The sequence below is a fragment of the Nuphar pumila genome, chromosome 16, assembly GCF_984573655.1.
Source record: "Nuphar pumila chromosome 16, dmNupPumi1.hap1.1, whole genome shotgun sequence".
In the NCBI taxonomy this organism is placed as follows: domain Eukaryota; kingdom Viridiplantae; phylum Streptophyta; class Magnoliopsida; order Nymphaeales; family Nymphaeaceae; genus Nuphar; species Nuphar pumila.
Window position 1 is genome coordinate 74142256 of NC_143264.1, and position 21536 is coordinate 74163791.

The 21536-nt window shown below is 36.7% G+C and overlaps 1 protein-coding gene across 2 annotated transcripts; it reads right to left on the reverse strand.

Annotated features, from left to right (window-relative positions):
• Positions 1-3013: 3013 nt before the first annotated feature.
• LOC149813594 (uncharacterized protein At1g32220, chloroplastic-like) lies at positions 3014-8743 on the reverse strand. 2 transcript variants are annotated; one of them, XM_089991964.1, is made up of 7 exons: positions 8363-8743; positions 7003-7096; positions 6787-6875; positions 6605-6660; positions 4187-4333; positions 3556-3681; positions 3014-3443 (listed from the first exon to the last, which is right to left on the reverse strand). In XM_089991964.1, the coding sequence occupies exons 1-7, from the start codon at positions 8500-8502 to the stop codon at positions 3163-3165; spliced, it is 933 nt and encodes a 310-aa protein (XP_089848090.1). In that variant the 5' UTR covers positions 8503-8743; the 3' UTR covers positions 3014-3162. The 2 variants fall into 2 exon arrangements, with proteins under 2 accessions (XP_089848090.1, XP_089848089.1); XM_089991963.1 differs by having other exon boundaries at positions 7003-7105; positions 8363-8569.
• Between the last annotated feature and the right edge of the window lie 12793 nt (positions 8744-21536).

The window sequence follows — 21536 nt, forward strand, 5'->3', positions numbered from 1 at the left end:
AGAGAGAGAGAGGGTCGGCAAGTTGGCGCCAGTGGCCGACCCCTCTGCAATAGAGAGAAAGAGAGAGATGGCCGGCTCCGACGATCGGCCCCTCTACTATTAAGAGGAAGAGAAGGGGACTGAGCCCCTTTTTAGTTAGACCAGCCAGTCGCACCCAGACCGAACCAGATAATTAAAAAAAAAAGGATTATTGGGTCGAACCGGTTAAGATCAAATCGGTTTAGACCTGACTCAATCATATGGAACCAATCTGGGTGTGAACCAGTCCGAGTCTGATCTGACTGAGTGTCAGTTCTCAGTTTGGATTCGGTTTGATCTGGGTCAGACTGAATTTGTATCCAGTTTGATCCAATCAGTCTAGATCGATCCAAATTGAACTGGATATAGATAAATCTGGGTCTGGATCCTGTCTGACAGATCTAGATCTAGATCTAGTTCAGATCAGTGTTGGATCCAGATCAGAACGGGATATGAATCCAACTGAATGGATAAGTTTTGGATCCAGATCAAAACTGAAACTGGATCTAGTCTGATAGTTCTGAATCCGGATCAGAGCAAGATTCAAATGCAAACTGAATGAATCAGTTCTAGATGTAGATCAGGACTGGGTCTGGATCCAGTCTGACAGCTTTGAGACCTATATAAAAAATGATTTTGGATCCAGTTTGTAAGTAATTATGATTTTTGATAATCCAATTAGGTTTCAAACCTAACCTAGATGGGTTGAGACTAGGTTTTGTAAACCTAGTGTTTTAAGCTCAGATCCAACATATTTTGACTTAGGATGAGTCAGGGTAAATCATAATTGTCAAAATAACCAATCTATCCTTGTGTATACTCAATATTCGATTAGGTAAAATGATCATAACTTTGCACTCCAAACTCAAAATTGAGTGATGTTTGGTGCATTGGACTTGTATTATAGAAAAAAATCTCTTTATCGTTTGTTCTGGTCAAATCAGAGGCATAAAAATTGAGGTTTGATGAGCCAAGTTGGGTGAAATATTTTTGTAATTTTGTCAAAATATATGAAGTTATATGTATTAATACGAACATGCTTGTGTGATGATTATATCCTTCTGTTAGAGTCTCTTGAGACTCGATTACGACCATAGCACGACATTCGTATTTGAGGTAAGAGATATTATAAGTAATTTTAGTTGTGAATAAACAATTTTGTGATGCATGTTATTTTTAATATTGTGTATTAGCATGATTAGAAAGATAGTTCTTGAATGTGAACATGATATGCATAAAATAACCATGCATGAAATTATGAGATGATTACATTTAGATGTTTGTAGTGATATGCCATGAATATTAGAAATATATTATTTTTGTGATAGCATATCTATGTTATAGTATGCAAATAACATGTATTATGATGAAATTATGATTATACTTGAGTCTCTTTATTCTAATCATGTTATGTGAATTTTATGTTGAGATTAGCATGCATAACCCCTTAAATCTCAAAAGTGACAACCTTTGGAAATGACTACCTGGTTCGCAGCTAGAGTGCAACCACCATGGAGAGTGGTTCGTCGGTTATTTAATGATGTAGAGAATCTACATAGTTGCATGCTTAGTATGAGATAAGTGTAAAGCATAATGCCATTATGAGACTGAGAGTGAGATCTGTCATGATCATTTCACGATATCACTCATAAAAAAATGAGTGAAACACAAGCTTAAAAATATGGTTCGATATATGAACTTAAGATATAACTTAGGGTTATATTCAGATAGTGTTTGAGACTCTAGACAACCATGGATGATTGAAATCCATCATGGTTAGGATGTAGCATGAAGCATATCGAGATTGGCTTCCCGACTAATTACCGGCGGGGTCATCTTTTTGTTTTACTGTAATGCCTGGTGATCCGGGAATCACTGAGAGTTTATGTTTGATAGTCTAGCTAACATGTAGAATTAAGGTATTCTATGCGGGTTGCTACCCCCATACACGACTATGACCAGTATAGTTGACCTAGTATTTTAGTTTGATGCGAGTGAGTGTTTGAGAGAGTTAAATAAAAAATAATTAAAACATACAAACCTTATGTGGTGTGTCGAAAACTAAACTTAGACTATGAGCTTAGAGTCCACTACAGTTGTAAGTTAAAGTTTTTATTTGTTTATAATTATGTTTTACTGGGTTGTAGACTCACCTCCTGAATAATTACAACTATAGATTCCAAGCACACTAACGCAAGCAAGACGTGATCGATTCATTCGACGAAGTACTTGATTGTTTTTATTTTCTTGTCATTGAACATTCATGTAATTATTATTTCCTTATGTTATGAATGATAAACTTTATAAAAGAAAGCGAGTTATTAAAAAAAATTAACCATATTTTCTCTGTGCGAACGCTGTATGATTTTTTCTCTAAGAGTAATACTAACCGGACTCAAACTCTCGAGGTCCCAAATCGGGGTGTTACAATTATATGATATAAAATGTATCAAAAATATATTTATTACTATTTAACAAGTGTATATGAGTGGAGACTTACTGAAAACCTATTTTTAATGTTCGGCTTGCTGTGCTTTACGAGTTCAAACCAGAATAAAGAGCAAAGTCAGCCCTACCTGGCTGGATACATGACTAAGGGTTGGTATGTGAAACTACAGCTCATCCATGCCAAGGCTTTCAACTGGGCTGGTCTGAGCCAGCCCCAGCGAGTTTTGGAACTGAATCTGATTATTAAGTACCAGGTTGGATCCAACTCCAAGTGGTTAAAATAGGAATGAGGTTAATCAGGTCAAACTACCATTATTTCTGGAGAATGTGCAGTTCACCTTTTCAAATCTTAGGTCGGACCTGGGTATTGTTTGTAAACACCCAAACCAGGTTCAGAAGGGATTACTAATGTGACAATGTCGGTCCAACCAACTATCTAATCACATCTAAGTTGGTGGGCCCAGATCCAGATATCACATTTAATTATGTTATCGAGTCTGGGTAACACCCAATCCACTGATCCACATATCACATTTCATTCAACAGGTAAAGGAAAAAACTTGATCACATTCAGTAAAGCTCTTTTCCACGGCCAAATCGTATATCATGCTTGTCTACCATTCACCAAAAAAAGAAGTTATCTACATAAGAGAGGCTCTTGAAAAGAAGAACAGGTTGAAATTTTTTTACACAAGCTCATACACTAACAGTCGCAGCTGCTTCCTTGATTTGCTCAATAGTAAAAACACCAAAGAAGTCATCATCAGTTATTGCCTTAATGACTGCAAGTGCAACATCATCAACACTCACTGGTGGTGCTAAGAGGAGGTCTGAAGCAGGCAGAGAGTTTAAAGGCCTCGTAAGATTTTCGCTAGCGCGCAAGAACTTCTCAAGAGGTTCCCCAATTACATCAAGGGGGATTTCAAAGCCATCTACCCTTCGCTTGCCGTAAATAAATCCTGGCCTCAATATCACACCTAAGGAATAATCATGCATCTACCTAATCAGTACAGTTAAAAAAATCATAATTGGGATATCACAGAAATACAGAGTATAGATCAGAGACACAAAATGTTCAGAGAAGATTACCTGTGTTTGGGTACTTGGAGAGGACTGCTGACTCTGCTTCCCTCTTCCCAGTGAAGTATCCAGATGAAAGCAGAAATGGAGGCAAGTTGTAGTCATGCACAGAGATTAAAATAAACTTTGGAACTCCTGTTGCCAAGTGTAGCACATATAAGTGCTTTAGAAAAGCACATTAAGCAAGAGAAAAATACTAATAACCGGTTTAGCAACTTGAACTAAGAAAAATGAAACAGTATATTGACCCTCACGTAAACTGAAGTCATAAAACCTTTTGAGTTCTTCTTGTATATAGCAGAGAAGAAAAATACATGACTTCCAAAATACTTCTTAAATTAAGACAGTGCTTCTACCAAACTACAGTTACCAAAACAGTTCTTACAATTAGCTAACCAGGAGATCTATAAATTTAATGAAGACAAAAAGAGTCACCATTTTATCTAACGGTCTATAGAATCATTATTTTGAGAGAGCTAAACCATATTTGTACACCATGAAAGTATTCATTCCCTACAGCATGGAAAACACACCCTCCAGAGGGATTTCCTCACTTTAACAACAGAAAAAATTATTCATAAACCATGTGATTTAATTTTGCAGTGTGCAAACATACTGTAAAGCAGAGGCAAAATCTCACCAAAATTCTTTGCAGCATCTACAGCCAAAACATTTGCCTCTCCATTAATCTTTTTCATTTGCTCCTCACTTCCAAAACCACCAAGAGTAGAAACTACAGCTGTGGCGCCACCCAGAAATTCATCCCACCTCGCATAGAACACATCTCCTGCATGATACACCCATATTTTAGAGCGATCTCTGTCAAGAAAATTTCTTCCTATAATTGAAAATTATATTAAAACGTGTTCATGAAACCCAAAGACAAAAACCTTGGGAAAAGCCAAGGAGGAGAAGGCTTTTCCATAGAGAGGAGTGGAGGATGTACCAACAAGACAAAAGGATTCTATGCAACAAAGAACAAGGAAAAAATTATCATCCACCAAGAAATTCCAATCAAAGGTGTAATAAATTCTATATCCAATGTTTCTGAAAACAAAAGAAAAAGAGAAAGACATAAGATATTGGGTATAAAATATAAATACTGAAAATAGAGAGCACACCTATTATCAGACTAAGAAAACAGATGTGTGTTGATGAGATACGATACTAAAAGATTTTCAAGATGTCAAATGGTACGTTATTACATTAATAGAATCTTGTATGCAGAAACAAGGTTCCCTTTATTGACCACAAAATTGCAAGTCAGAGAGATTTAGATAAGAAAGTCATAGGAAAAGAAAGGATCCTAGTTAAGATGAAGCCCAAATATACTTGCTACACGCAACACAGCTACAGACAAGGAAGGTGCTGGAAAAATCTTGATAAAATGTGCAACAGATAAAGGAGTACTTTCTTTGTTAAAGTTGGCATGAGCATGAATAATATACTACTTTAGGACCCAAACCTTGACCTTCATGTTTTACATCTATTTTAAAACATATACCTCTATTATGGGTAAACTCGACGAATTTACCCTTTGGTGGTTTAAGCATTGATACAAAAAAATGGTGAATATATAGCTTTTGCTAGACAATGCATCAAGGATGAAAATACAGCAATAACTTCCTGACAGGAAAGACAACACGACCAGTTCACTTGTGATCAAATGGTTATTGTGTGTGATAAAGATTGGAGAATAAAGATGTTATAAAAACAAACATAAATCTGTGGACTGCTTTCTTGAGACCCAGCAGTGGAGGTGAATATGGAACCAAGTTCTCAGAGATATAGAGATATAGCAGAATTACCAACATACAACTCATTGAACACTTTGTCAATAATCACTGCTATGCACTAAAGATCAAAATCATGCAGGACAAAGATTTTCTGTCTATTTATGGAATCAGAGATCCATAAGCCGGTTTCCAATGGGACTCCTATAGAAGCATACAATGTTTACTAACCAAGGGCTGCAATATAAGGTTTAAATTGATTGTCTACCTATATTTTCCTAGAAAGACATGGTCACATGGACAAGTTAATTTTTCATCATTTGTTGGATGTTGCAACAAGGAATACAAGTTACAAAAATAACCAAGAAAATAGTAGCAAGCAGAGATGTTAATAACATTGTTGGCATGCAGTTAACTCATCTTTCACTAGACCACAATGGAAGCTAGTCAAAGCTGAAACTGACGTTGAAGTGAAAAAAACAGAATGTGAAACATGTTTTTCCTAATAAGCTGGCTTATTCCTCACTGGACCATTGCTATGATGCTTTGGCTGAATTGCCACAGTCCACTCATCTTGCAGATTATTAGGTGACTCATAATAAAAAAAGAGAAGTTAGTGACTGGTTGGGTGGATGAAATGGAAAAGTGCAACTGGAGTGTTGTGCGATCGTAAAATGCCATTGCGGTTGAAGGAAAAGTTTTATAGGACGACAATTAGGCCCGCTTTACTATATGGTACGGAATGTTGGGCTGCCAAGAGACATCATATTCAAAAAATGAGTGTAGCTGAGATGCGTATGCTTAGATGGATGTGTGAAAATACAATAAAAGATAAGATTCGAAACGAGGATATATGTAAGAAGGTAGGCGTTGCATCCATTGAAAATAAGATGAGAGAGAATCATTTACGGTGGTTTGGACATATTCGGCAAAGGCCTAATGATGCTCCAGTTAGAAGGATGGAGAAATGGGAAAATATATTAGTTAAAAGAGGTCGGGGTAGGCCTAAGAAGACTTGGATGGAGATGATAGGAAAGGATATGAATGCTTTGAACCTCACCGAGGACATGGCATTGGATAAAAATGATTGGAGGAGAAGGATTCATGTGGAAGACCCAGAATGATTTTCTTTTATGGTTCATATCGCCGACCCCAATTGTTTTGGGATGAAGGCGTAGTTGTAGTTGTTGTTGTTGTTGTGACTGGTTAGTAATGAATCCGTGAGAAATTTTGCACAACATTGAACATATTTGCAACTCCTGCATAATTGATGAAATAAAAGTAAATGAAACACATAAAGAAGAAAGCAGATACATTGATCATACCTGGAACCCAATTGACTTGATCTATCCAAGAATCTTGGTATCGAGGCCTTCCCGACCTTCAAAGCAGCACAAGTTAATTTTCAACAAAATTTCCAGATCAAAAGAAAAAAACCTCAAAACCAAGGAAGATTATAATTTGAGTACTAGAACTTCGAGTCATCCAACAAAATCTACAGGTTCACCTGCTTAAGCTGACAACTTCAATGCCCTTGGAGACTGCAGCCTTGCATATTGCGGATCCAACAAAACCACTCCCTCCCAAGACTACAATCTGTCATTAGATTGTTTTGTGATGATGGTCATCAGATGACAAGAGGAAAAACATCGAATAAGGAGGAAAAATCTGCAACATACCATGAAAATGAACGAATTTAGGCAAGGCTTTTTAGTGCATATACCTTTTCAGTCTTCACATCAGCCACAACATCTATTGGAGCAGATGAAAAGTTCTCACTGATGCTTTCCGCAGAATAACTGCATTTGATGCTAGATCTACAGAAACTATAAGCATTAAATCAATCGTATAAGATATCATCAAAGCCTTAATCACCTTCATCATCTTTATATTAGCGTAAAAGGAACTTTGAATATTGACATTAAGAAGCATCATGTTTCAGAGAAACAGAACAAAAATGAGATGACAGATCATGAAAAGAACTTTCTATTTAGGAGAGACTGGCTAACAACCAATGAAGACGGTGGAATCCATCCATGTTTTTTTAATCTTAAGAACTATCATCAATAAGAAAACCAACTATGACAAAGAAGAGTCTTATAGCAGTGATAATGAATGGCAAAAGCATGGCCCATAGAGCAAGAATAATAAGCAAACAATTGGCTAGTCTCACGTACAAGGAACCCAAGAACCAACTTAGACTTCAGGCTACTCTCTTTACTTGGAAACCACGTGAACACCATAATGACTTTAGCAAGTGTGGCTGAATAGCTTGAGATAACATACAATCAACTTTCGGGCAAGCTGTGAATATCAAAACATAACTAGGACAAAAAAAATGTACATATCATATCTACTGCATGTGCCCACACTTAACGAAGTCATCAAATTAATGACATGAAAGCACAATTTACAATGTCATCAAGATATGATAACAATCATAAGAAAACTGTCCCGAATGAAGCACTAAAGAGAAAGAAAGGTGACTTTCATGTCATAAGAAAACTGTCACGAATGTCATCTACAAGTACGCCAGTTTCTAGACGCTTTAAATTATACTATAAAAGAAACTTCAATTACATTGTTCGTTACACAAATACATATTGACTTACCCATCAAGCTCCCATTCCACTAACAACCCAATCCGAACATTAAACCTTCTTGTTATAATAACAAAACCCAAATGCAAGAATCTATGGCACTTCAATACTAGTTTGTCATCTTTTTCAAATCCAAAAAAAAAAGAAGCAAAGAATATAAAATAAAACACGGTAACAACAAAATCCACAATTATTTTTTAAGGAAACATGGTAACCACCCATATGGTTTGAACTCAAGGCACTCAAAAGAGAAAAAGAAGAAGAGGAAGAAGAGATTCAGAAGATAAATAGAAGGTAAGCTGAATCAAATTCGATAATTAGGATGGTTATCAAATCCGGTAAAAACAGAAAAAATTAAGAAATTGTGGCACAATTTTGGTATTTTTTTCGAGTATTCGAATCGATGGTAAAGGAATTCGGAAACGAAGGGGAAATGGGGGTTACAAAGAATGAGGTATAGCGTGGGGAATCGAGACCACTCACCGAATTGGGCCTTTGTAAAGGGCAGCGCGATGCCATCGCCGTCTAAGCTGGAGGAAGGTGGGGATTTTGGAAGGAGAGCGATAGGAGACGATTGGGGAGGACGGAATGGTGGAGGAAACCGAAGAAGACACGATAGACATCTCTCTCTCTCTCTCTCTCCTGAGGGACTGTCTTGCTTGAGGCTAAAGAGCGAGCCACTCACACACAGAGGTGTGTGTGTGTGGAGAGGGAGAGAGAGAGAGGTGTGTATGTGTGTTGGTGCATGCAATGTGGTGGTCTATGGGTTATTTGGATGACACGTTGACACAACGCCACAGAGAGAGAGAGAGAGAGAGGTGTATGTATTGGTGCATGCAATGTTTTTGTATGGTGTGTTAGTCTATGAATTCTTTGAATGACACGTTGACAGGATGCAGTAGGGGGTGTGTCAACGGGCCTGATTTACTCTTACTCAATCCGAACCAAACTATATAAGGTTAGGATATAGTGATAAATAAGAAGACTCGATTAAGACCCGAGTTAAGACCTGAAGGTTCTGTTAATACATGGACCCGGGTATAGTTTATGAAATTTTACATCAGATCCAGACTCAACCCGGGTTCTGATTAAGATCAGCAAATTTTCATGTAAAAATGATAAAAAAATATGGTTTTACCAGGTATGGTTCTTGGATCTGGGTATGATTTTTCTTATAGTGAACTCGATTAAACTCAGGTCTGGACTCGATACCATACCCAAAAATCTGATCCAAAACTGGTTTTACCTGGGTCCCAACCAAACCCTACCCGTTGACGCCCCTAAAAGAGAGAGAGGGGAGAGTATATGTGTGTGCATAAAAATTTTGTATGACATGTTGAAACAATGTCGTATTGTGCAGTCTTTTTCAGTTACCAAAAAATAAAATAAATAAGAAAAGAGAAATGAAATGAATACGAGTAGCCAAAGCGGGAAAGCAAGTGTTAGTGTGAAAAAAACTTAAAAGAAAGCACATTGAAAGCAATATTAAGCACACAGAAGTAGATAAGAATAACATAAGCACAAATATAAATAAATATAAAAACCAACATAAAAGCTTGTTATAAAAAAACTTCTAATTTTTAATAAAAAAATATAATAAATAAGAGAAAAAACAAGTAAAAAGTGACAAAAAGTATAGAGAAAATTTTAAGAAAGCAAAAAGAAATTGATTTAAAAAACAAGGATGAAGCAAGCTTCTCACTAAAGAAGAGAATCAAATTTCACATATTTTGAAAACAGGTTTTCCAAAGCATCTCCCCTCTTTTCGAGAAAGCTAAAAGTTTTTCACTTCCAAAATGAGCTTGTGGGGAAAATATATTAGTTAAAAGAGGTCGGGGTAGGCCTAGGAAGACATGGATTGAGGTGATAGGAAAGGATATGAATGCTTTGAACCTCACCAAGGACATGGCATTGGATAAAAATGATTGGGTGGAAGACTCATAATGATTTTCTTTTTTGGTTCATATCGCCGACCCCAATTATTTTGGGATGAAGGCGTAGTTGTTGTTTCCCATGCGGCAAGAAGCTAGTAACTATGGTCTATACTATTGTTCAATATCGGTATTTGGCCAACGATTCAGTTGAATTGGCCGATACCGATTCTCAAGTGAAAAGTCCTGAATCGGGCTAAAAATTAAATAAAATATTTTTGTATCAATCAAAACATGACACATGTTAAAACCAGCTTTGTTGCTAAAATTTTGATCAAATCAAATCTTTTTCAAAGGGATTTGGGAGCATCCATAGCTATAATGGACCTGTACAAGTTCACCACAAAATCATTTGGTTTAATGCACTACTTTAAACCATGATAGATATTTTTATAATTTGATACAAAATAATAACACAATTTACTAGCTAAACTTTGTACCCTAAAAAAAAAGTGGCTATACTTTGAAAATGCATAATTAGTTTTAAGGTGTTTTGTTTATAAAACTATTACAAGTAACACATTTTGAAATTTACACAGTTGGGGAGCTATTAGTAGGGGTGTCAACAGCTCTGGACCAAACCCTATGGGATTCGGGTATGATGACAAATAAGAAGACCCGATTATGACCTGGGTCTGGACCCGAACGTTCAATTAATACATGGACCCAGGTATAGTTTGTGAAATTTTATACTTGACCCGGACCCAACCCGAGTTCCGATTAAGACCCGCAATTGTTCAATGTAAAAATGATAAAAATATGATTTTACCGAGTAATGGTCTGGGTCTGATTCATGTAGTTTTTATTGGGTCCGGGTATGGTTTTTCTTATAATAGACCTGATTAGACCCAGCTCCAAACCCAATACCATACCCAAAAATTTGGTCCAAGTCTTGTTCTACCTAGGTTCGAACCAAACCCGACCGTTGACACTCCTAGCTGTTAGTGCACGTCACCTTGTGTTGGGAGGTTGCAAGTTCAAAGCCCAATGGAACATTAAAGCTGGTGGGATCTGCCTAACCCCAGCTTGCCTATAAAATAAATAAATATCTATTTTTTTATTCAATAAATATATCTTTTTCTATCCAATACCCTCTCTCTCTCCGGACCTTATTGGTTTTGTGGATCCTGCGTGAGTTGCTTGTTTTTTGTTTGTTTTGCTCCTGCTTGTTTCTGTTTTGTTTTATTTGGGTTCAACTCTGTTGACCCTTTATGTGGCTACGTTGAAATCCTGTTTCGTCTCTCTCTCTCTTGCGCGTGCGCCCTGCCTAAGCACATCAGATTAGGAACCTAAAGTTCCGGTGTAGGCCCTGCCTCAATGGCCCACCCACAGGCCGGCTTGCGTGCAGCCCAGTCCTAAAAAACTGACCCGCTGAGGCCCAACCTTACCCTGAGAGTTGGGAAATTTACACTCAGTTATAAAACAGCTTGTTTTTTAGGTCGGATACTAAGATCCAAAACGTTTAAAACATGACCCGTTTTCACATCTGACCCCATCAATTCCTTATAATTCAATCATGCATCCATCCGAACCTGAACCCATTTTATCATCAATTAACTACGTTTATACCAAAACAAATAAATCACCCTCACCAGTATAGACCAAATTTGACGGTCCATATGGATCTAACGTGATTTCTATACTTTGTTTTTCTCATTCAGGTATTAGAACAACGTATTTCCATTTAGAATTATAATTTCTTTTTGGATTAAAAATATAATTAATCATTGCATGTTATCCTTGTAATACCTAATCCAGCTAGGGTTCGCCTGAATATGGCCGCCTAAATTATTATTATTTTTTAGAATCAAATAAAAATTTATTAGAGCAGCATAAACGATGAAAAATCATGAAAAGGAAACAGTTTACAGAGGTTGCTGTTGCAGCTAAAAAAAAGTAGATGCCCAAACCCCACTCGTATAATTTAAAGAATATCTAAAATATACTCTTTTTTTTTGCTGAAAATTGCTCCCAAAGTACTCGATTCAAAGCCAAGTTGGGTCGGATATCCGAAGAAAATCATAACTCAAACCCAACCCACATATTACTCAGGCTGGGTTGTGGTACCTGAATGGTATGCCGTTCAGCATTTTTACGCCTGCACCCTAGTATTTGGGTTTGGGTTGGGTCAGCAAGTACCTGCACAAATCCAACCCATTGCCAGCCCTACTGCCCACCTTAACGAAGCTCAATGCAAGAAAACAGGTCCTTATCAACTAAAAAAAAAACGATAATAAATTATCATCGTCACTAATAATTTAATCCTGATGGCATATAATGTCGTAATGAAAATGTCTATATTTTATGGTCGCTCTTATTTTGTGGGTAATATAAATAGGAGGAGATCAAAAAGACATATTGCTGACGATATTATCACCGATTTTAAATTACAATGATAATTAATCATCACAAAAAATCTTTTATAATTCCGATAATAATTAACCATCATCAATTATAAAATGATGATAATTATCATCGATTTTAATCAATAACCGACGATAATTATCGTCGATGTAAAATTCTATAGTCTATGACATTTATCGCCGATTTTAAACTAACATAGCCAACGATACTTTATCATCAATATTAGTAATGTAACTGATGATTGTTATCGTCGGCTATATCCAGTAATATAGGCGATGAAAAATTATCATTGCTATAAGAAAAATTGCTAATGATAATTAATCATAGCCTATTTTCCCACACAATGTTTATGAAAAGGCACAAATTTCACTCGATATCCAATGCAAAAATTCCTCATTTTCATATATATAGTACTAAAATCATGATAATTCTTTTGAAAGTCCATTAAGTGCAAATTTCATCAAGAGTTTTGCATTTCTAGCTGCGAAAGTGTACCTTTGATGCAAAAATCATGAAAAGTTTGCAGAATTGATGGACTTTTGCATGCAGTCGACTTTAAGATATGCGAATTTCTATTTTAGCATTCGAATTTACCTGTATATATAAGGTTTGTGTTCGTTTTCTCATTTTTTTTTGTTTTTTCATTTGTATATTTATGAAAATTCTGAGCCATTGATTTTCAAGCCTTAAAAGATCCTTATTATACATTGTAATCAAATGATCCAAGAGTTTGTTTATATAAAACCATGCATCTAAATCACATTCATACGATGAAATTTTAGAAAAAAAACTATGAAAATCTTGGTGCATGCTAGTTAATATATTTGATTGGTTTATATATTTTCGTTACCCTAATATAAACTAGTATATTAACAGAGATTTTCATAGTTTTTTTTGCAAATCTAACTCTTCAAATGCATTCGGCATGGTCCATTTGCTTGGAATAGAATATTGGATCATTGTAATCTATCAAGAAATGTTATTTTTTATGCTTGCATATTTACAAAATTTTTGAGTAATTGATTTTCATTCTTTAAAAGATCCTTCTTATACATCTTAATCGGATGATCCAAGACTCTATTTCTATAAAATCATACATCTAAATTGCATTATGGTAAAATTTTAGAAAAAAATGTGAAAAAACTATAAAAATCTTGGTGCATGCCAGTTTACATATTTTGGTTATCTTGGATAAAAGGAAGTTGAAATATGAAAACTAATATGAACCGAGATTTTCATAGTTTTTTTTGCAAATCTAACCCTGCAGATGCATTCAACGTGGTCCATTTGCTTGGAATTGAATATTGGATCATTGTAACCCGATCAAGAAATGTGATATTTTGTGCTTGCATATTTATAAAAATCCTGAGACATTGATTTTCATTCCTTAAAAGATCCTTCTTATACATTGTAATTGGATGATCCAAGAGTCTATTTCTACAAAAGCATACATTTAGATCACATCCATACCGTTAAATTTTAGAAAAATATATAAAAAACCTATGAAAATTTTGGTGCATATAAATTAACATATTTTAGTTACCTTGGATCAAGAAAAACTGAAATATGTAAACTAACAAATTATATAAACCGGTAAGAACCAAGATTTTTATAGTTTTTTTTTTTTTTGCAAATCTAACCCTGCATATGCATTCAGCGTAGTCCATTTGCCTTGTAGTTTCAAACATGCCCTTAAAGAATTCCATTTTGAAAAGAGAAATTTGACAATCAGTATTTGGAGCTTGGTTTAAAACTCTCAGATCCAAAACATGTTCACCATTCACTACTCTCATCAAGCCACCAAGTGTGCATGAATTGATGGTTGGTAAGGTCCACTAAACTCATGAGATCAGTAAGGATGCATGATTTGACTGTTGGTGTGGTCGACAGCAACTGTTGGATAGGTGCTTGCTTTCTTAACCCTATTCTAACTGTACATGCCAAGAGCCCTACGTGACTTCCTCATATACAATTGATCTCCAACATAAAGTTTGCAATGATTTCAGGACCATGATGGATGTGTGGTTGGTAATGGGTTTGGATCTATACAGGTTCTTTCCTCATAGATTTTTGTAATGAAGAAAATAACACCTATTTAAGAATGTATCTCATCGGGTTCGGGCACATCAGGTCGAACTTGATCATATATGGTCTGTAAAACAGGGAGGATTCATGGACTCAGGTGCACCAATCAGGACTTAAAAAGCTCTGGACCACCGATTGGATCCTATGAAACCGTGGGTTGGATCTGAAATTTGGGGGCTCATGTGGACAACCAAGATTCGTGAAATTGGTCCCATCAGATCAAGGTCTGAACCTAAGACGCATCACACTAGGTTCGGGTACGAGATCTGTACGGAGGATCCGGACCCTCTGTAGATCCAACCGATTTGAGTGCCCCCATCCATAAATGAGTTTGACCCATAAATAGCAAATTATCAACTTGCAGAAATTACAAAGTTTCACAAAAAAAAAAACATCAAAATATCCAACCAAAATTGTTCTTTTGGGCCCCTCTTAATTTTCCCTGCCCGTCCGTTTCCATTTTCGTCACTTCACCCTGGATCCGCTTAACCCAAATTTCGTTCACAAATTCACCAACACACCCCTCATTGTCCCAGATATTACCTACTTATCCTCTCAAACTCTCAATCCGTTCACCCCGTCAACGTCCCAAAACACACTGTGTTCCAAGTAGGGATGGCAGTGGGGCGGGGGACAAGGTCTCCACCCCCCGCCCCGCCTCAAGATTTTATCCTCCACCCCCGCCTCCATCCCCGGTGGGGATGGATTTTATCCTCCACCCCCGCCTTCATCCCCGTTTCATGTCCTCCATCCCCGGTTCAAACGGGGATGAGGCGGGGAAAAGTGCATGTCCATCCCTGCCTCCATTCCCGAACGGGGATGGATTTTAACCTTCGTCCCCACCTCCATCCCCGTTTCATACCCTTCATCCCCGGTCTAAACGGGACGAGGCGGGGTGGGGCCTGCTTTCCCCCGGTCCACTGCAATCCCTAGTTCCAAGTCCTCATAATCAGTTTATTCAAAAAAAAAATTTATTGCATCATAATTGAATCAAAACTAATCGGTTTTAATTGCTCTATTTTAAGAATTTGTTTTTAATGCAAAAAATTAGGAAGAAAAAGAATTATATATAAGCTGATTAGGAGTCAACTTCGGCCGATATCGATCTGACTGGGTCCGATGCGGACGAACCAGGACTCCCAAATCGAATCTGATTTCTTTTTCAAAGAGAGGAAACATTAGACAGATTCGTGATTCGATTTTGATAGCATTGGTTCTGACCGAATTTGACTGGGCGACAATGCTATTGGAAAAGATCAAGAGCCTACTTCGAGCTCGGTTAGACAGAAGGATGACTTGTTGATGAGGCTGAGGGTATTTTCATCATTTTTGTGGGTCTGGTGTTGGGCTCCGAAACTAATGATTGGATCAACATCCTAGTGACAAGAAGGAAGAAAGACCAACAGGGGGGCTCGGCTTGTCTGGTACGAGCAGCTAGTGCAGGTCGTCTTTTGTTGAGATTGCAGGTTCAAAACCCAATGGTATAGTTGTTCAACTAGTAGGGGTCTGACTAACCTCAGCTTGCCTCTCTCTATATAGTTGTTCAACTGTCATGTCATTCTACAAAAAGGCAAGTGGCCGTTTGGACCTTAAGGTGAAGTACAAAATCAACCACCACACACGACGTGGCATAGGGGCGACCGCTGATTGGTCAGCAAAGTTTTTCCTTTACACCACGTAAACTTTGTTGCCGCCAGGATAAAATAAAAAAGAGAGAGACGCCAACAGAGAGTGCCACGTAATCCGATCACTGGAAAACCATTTTCCGGCAGATCGATTGCCGGCTGGACGGAATTTGGTTGAACCGACTACAACTATCGCCCCTCTTGTTTCACCCCCTGCCTTGGGGTATAAATACCCAGGGGCTCCCATCTTTACGGTTTCCTTACGGCCTCCGTTGCCGGATTCACTGTTCATCCGTCCCTCCGGCGGCTCCTTCGCCGGGAATTCCTCGCCTTCTCTGCGCGTTCGTTGCTTTTCCGACGGTTTCCCCGAGTTTAAACCCTTCGTTTCTGGCGGATTTTCCGATACTCCGGGGAGGATCTGCCGTTCCGGCCGGCGAGAGTTCGGCGTGTTCCGGAGGGTAATGCGGGCACGTCCCTTGGGGGATGCGACGCTTCCGTCGTTCTTAGGGTCGGAAACTTGTTTGCTCGTGGTTTATACGGTTTTCTGGAGGTTTTCTTCGGGAGGAGGCTTAGGGAGAGGCTTCCGGGATGTGAGATGGTGCGCTTTCTTTCTTGTTTCCTTTTCCTTTCTGGATCATTGGCGTTTCTCCTGAAACTCGGTTATTTTTTGCTTTTTCTTGGAACTTTAGTGCTTCTTTTCTTGTTTTCAAGCATGCATTCTTATATTTTTTATTTTATTCATGTTTTTCTCTTTAAATTCCATATAATTTGTGATATCTTTTCGTTGCCGTTGATTCGCTCATTTTTGTGTTAACTTTTGAGTTATGTATTCTCATTTTTTCCCGTTCACTTTGATTGATCTAGTGGAATAGTTGCGACGTACTTCTTATACTTTTCTTTTTCTTAAGGAGAACAACGAATGTTACTTTTCTTAAGAAAATTAACTCATAACTTGTTAATTCTGAAACGGAATTCCCTCTCCTTCACTGGTCTACGGTAGATGTTCTAGCGTTGGGTAAGAAACTTTCGAGTTTTGTGTCACTAATCTTGATATTATACGTAGAGACTAACGGTTAAATCAATGTTTGAAAAAAAACTTGGAGTCCTTACATTGTTTTCGGGACTGGATTCCTGTAATACTGAAGCTGTAAAGGCTAAAAGCTTGGAGGTATTCCCTCCGTCCCCGTCCTGGGAATTCGGAAATCTTCACATGATTAGTTATTCAGATTAGACTTCTTGCTTTATGTGCTTCCTTTCTCGTGAACTCTGTTCTACCTGCTCTGTTGGTTGCATCAATCTGGGCTTGTCTAACTATTCTCTAGCTACTATACAATGCTGTGCTAAGGTCTGATATGTTGATCTATACTGCATTGTTTTGAGAACAGAAATTCCAACTTTTAAGTATTCTGGTTCTGAATGTTAATACTTTCACAATGAAGATGGTGCTTTTTGCATTTAAAATGCAGTTACAACTAATTGGAAGCTTCTAAAGACCTCGGAAGCTTGCTTTGGAAGTGTGAAACCATCCACTTCTTTCATGCCTCTGAAACTTTGTGGTAGCTCTCATCCAAAGAATGGAAATCTTGGTTCTTTTAGTATAAATTCACACTTGATATTGAAAATGTACTTGTCATCAACAACAACAACAACAACGCCTTCATCCCAAACAGTTGGGGTCGGCGATATGAACCAAAAAGAAAATCATTGTGGGTCCTCCACATGAATCCTTCTCCTCCAATCATTTCTATCCAATGTCATGTCCTCGGTGAGGTTCAAAGCATTCATATCCTTTCTTATCATCTCCATCCAAGTCTTCTTAGGCCTACGCCGACCTCTTTTAGCTAATATATTTTTCCATTTCTCCATCCTTCTAACTGGAGCTAATATATAGGTGAGCCTTTTTCCTTGAGGGCTATGGAAAATGTGGAAATCTGGTTAAACATGATACTGAAAGAATGTATTCCTATCCATTGAAGCTGTAATATCTCTCACAAAGATTTTCTGTGGTTCTTTTGTTTGTTTAATTTATTTCCTTATTAGACTTATGTTAATGTCTTTGTTTTGATGTCAAGTTGAATGTGTGGAAGCATAGTAAAAAATAGCATGATTTTATCTCAAGAAATTCACATTCCATGAGAACCTTGATAAAATTGTGAGAAATTCAGGATCTCACCTAGGAAATTTTTATATTTTGTTTTATACTTTTAGGTTTTCTAATTTTTCCTTAAATTTTTAAGAATATATGCACCAAGTTTTTCCTAATATGTCCATAACAACAAAAATTATCTATTTATCACCAGATTTTCCCTTGCTCAGAAAATCCCAAGAACAAGATTCGTGACTGTGTGCAAGTGGCAAAATCATGAAGCATATCTTCTTTTCTTTACGGTGTTTAAGATCTTGCTACAACACAAAGTCAGTGCTCCTTTTGGTTAACATGACCAAAAAATTATTCCAAAGGTCTCCTGAGAGATGAGAAAGTATGGATTCTATCAAGAATTATGTTTAAAAAGTTAAAAACATATGAACATGTCCTTAGGTTTTGAGGGAATTGTATGTGTAGATACTATAAAGAGAATTGATTTGAATCAAGTCATAATTCATATTGGATTCACCAATGTGTTAATAGTGGGCGAAGCGGTTTCATTAGGGGTATTCTTGTAATTATGAGTTGATATGAGGATATTTCCATCTTGATAGTCTATTTCAGGAAGGGTGATCTTTTAGAATCTCTCTAGGTTCTCTATTTGATATATTGCAGAACCACATATATCACTGATATTAAAGGGAAAATATTAAATACTTTCAAAACATCGGTTATAACATAAACATTGTGATATTATCATGATATTGAAAAAACCATATTTTATAAATTTAAGTATATATTTTCCTATTTTTTGTTTACATTTTATTTTTTATTTTTTTAAAATTTATTCTTTTAAGTTTTCATAAAAATACTGCTAAAATCTATTATTTATTATCCTTTTTAATTTTTGTTTACATTTTTAAATTTTCTAAAACATTTGAGAATTCTCCAAGAATTTTCCCAGGAAAACCAATTTTTGAAAAAAAGTTCTCAGAAAAACCTCACTGAGAAATTTCCCAAACAAGATTTGTGGCTATGATGTATTGCCAATTGTGGTCCAAGTCGTATCAAGCTCTCCATTGCTACAATACCTGAAATAGGTGGAGTTTTATTGTGTCTTTAATATTCCTGTTGGCAGATAGTACTATATATATATATATATATATATAGAGAGAGAGAGAGAGAGATGTTCTGTTTTGCTTTCTGGGTTCTCTCATTCAACCTATGTATCTGAGGAAGCACAAATTTTGCTGCTGTTGCTCTCGATTTGTTTCATTGCTTTGTTTTTAGCCCCAATCCGGTCTCACTCTTGATTACTTGATGAAGAGAAGAGTAATTTGTCATTCCTCTTTGCTAGGCGGATTAAGCGTTTTTTCTTTTCAATTCCTCTTAATCATTGAATTGCAGATATGTCCTTTCAGTATCCATCCTGATTTTTTGATAAAACTTGTTGATCTGAAAGAAAACAAGGGGCTCTAGCATCTTATTTCAGGAATTGTTGCATATTGAAGCTTTTAAATTGTATATGTTTAAATTCTCATTGCTTTAAAAAGTTGTGCAACTTGAACTATATTGTATGTAATTTGAGATTCACCTTTTTCCTTCCTCTCAATCACACTATTCTCATTGTTTCCGTTTCTCATCTCACTTTTTTTTGTTTGCAAACCTGAGCATTAGGAAGTTTACAGGTGAGTAAGTAGCTGCTATTGGTATTGGGTAGCCCGGGCTTGGATAGGGTACTTATTTTCAAACTTGAGATACACAAAGCTTACCAAAACAGTGAACATTAGGAAGTTTACCAGTGATGAAGTAGATGCTATTGTGTTTGGTAGAGAGCTTGGATAGCGTATTTGTTTTCAAGCATGAGATACATAAAAGCTAATTATAACATATCAAAGGTTATGGTTTCCAGAGGACACTTGCTATATTGGCCTAAAGGTAATGGCTTGAGAAATTTCTGATCATGTCTGTTACTTGTGAAGGTGCAGTATGTTTCTTTTTTATTTTGTGAGGTTCCTTCTTTTGGTTCTTATTTGTGGTGACATGATGTTGATAACCATATTTGTAATGAAATTAATTGGCTTGCTAATAGAGAGACTTTTTTTGAGGAGATTGAGATGGAGACTGATGTAGTTTGGTACAAAGGGGCTTTAATTGTATGAGTAAGACACAGAGCTGCTGTATGCTATCTAAAAAGATGAATAATTGAAGAGTGGTTAAATGGCTAATATGCCCTCGGATGGCACTTCAGGTTCTAAAGGGAAACTTGAACCTTTGATGAACTCCTTAGACTGGCAAGATGGTGTCAATGGAGATACAGAGCTGGCTAACTCTTTATCAATGGGAAAAATGATGGCTGACCAAATTGATGCAAAGGAGTTGTGATGCACATATGTAATGAAGGCATAAATCCCTGTGCAACATCTCAAGAGAATAGCTAGTGAAATATTGGTAGAAATTCAAATTCCAAGTGATGCAGAGTGACGTTGAATTCCATATTTGGGAAGTAACTTTTTGCAGTAACAAACATAAACTGATGGGATAATGTCAAATATATACATTTCTTTGCTAGTCAAGGATGGAAGTTTTGACAAAATTGATTGACAATCTGTTCCTTTGAAAAAGGGGAGTTCAACCACTTCAGAAATAAATGGCTGCCTGATTCATTTGGCAATATTTTGGCCCCCTAATAGTATCAGTACACAATTATATGAATTTGGGTCTTGACCAGTGTAATTTGTTATGGTATTATGTGCTATTTTCCTTTTCTTCCTTTTTATTTTTCACAAGAGAAACACCTAAAGAAATAAATAATTAGCTGGTGAGATCTTCATTTACCAACTATGATATGGATATAAACAAGAGTAGGAGGTCCTGACTCATTGGGATAGCTAGGCCCTACTTATTAAACTATTTGCTAATATGTTGAACAACCATCTTTATAAAATAAAGTTCATGTTATACACTGAAAAGCATAGTGTAGAGGAGGCCAGAGCAGGTAGACAGCTTCCAACTTCTGTCAAATACTTTCCATTTAGCTCGAGTTCAACCAAGGTTTATCTGTTCTTAAAGGCTAATGTTTATGCAACTTAAACGGGAGCGGATTTTTGCTGCTGAAGTACTTAAGATAATCCAACAGCATTCTAGAAACAGAAACTGTAGAGTCAGATCCTTTACATTGCACAAATGATCTTCTAAAACCACGAAGCAGATGTTCGAGTGTTGCTTGTTTATTCTGCATCTTTTCTTTCTTTTCCTTTTTTCTTATTGAATTTGATAGCAAAACATGGTTGCCATGCATCGTTAAGGGACTCAACATGTGGATGTTTGTGTAAGCACCATTTGCTCTAGCTTGCAATCTCAGACCAGAGTTCACACTTTGAGTATTCTGGTGCTCTGGTATTACTGTGGTATATCTTTGACATTTTAGCTATGGCTTTCTCTTTATTTTTGGTGAATGAATGTGTGGCATATTTCCATGCTATGTTCAATCATATTTGTGGGCATAAACCCTTTTTTTGAAGGAAAATATGTTGATTGGCTTTCACACTGAGCTGTCCTCAATG

What these genes read in the sequence shown, in the direction of transcription:
- LOC149813594 (XM_089991963.1), bottom strand. Translation starts at nt 8,502, where the DNA reads ATGTCTATCGTGTCTTCTTCGGTTTCCTCCACCATTCCGTCCTCCCCA. An exon ending in CTTTACAAAGGCCCAATTCG is followed by an intron (nt 7,106 to 8,362) that starts GTGAGTGGTCTC and finishes TAATGCTTATAG; the next exon opens with TTTCTGTAGATCTAGCATCA. An exon ending in TCAAGTCAATTGGGTTCCAG is followed by an intron (nt 4,334 to 6,604) that starts GTATGATCAATG and finishes TGTATCATGCAG; the next exon opens with GAGATGTGTTCTATGCGAGG.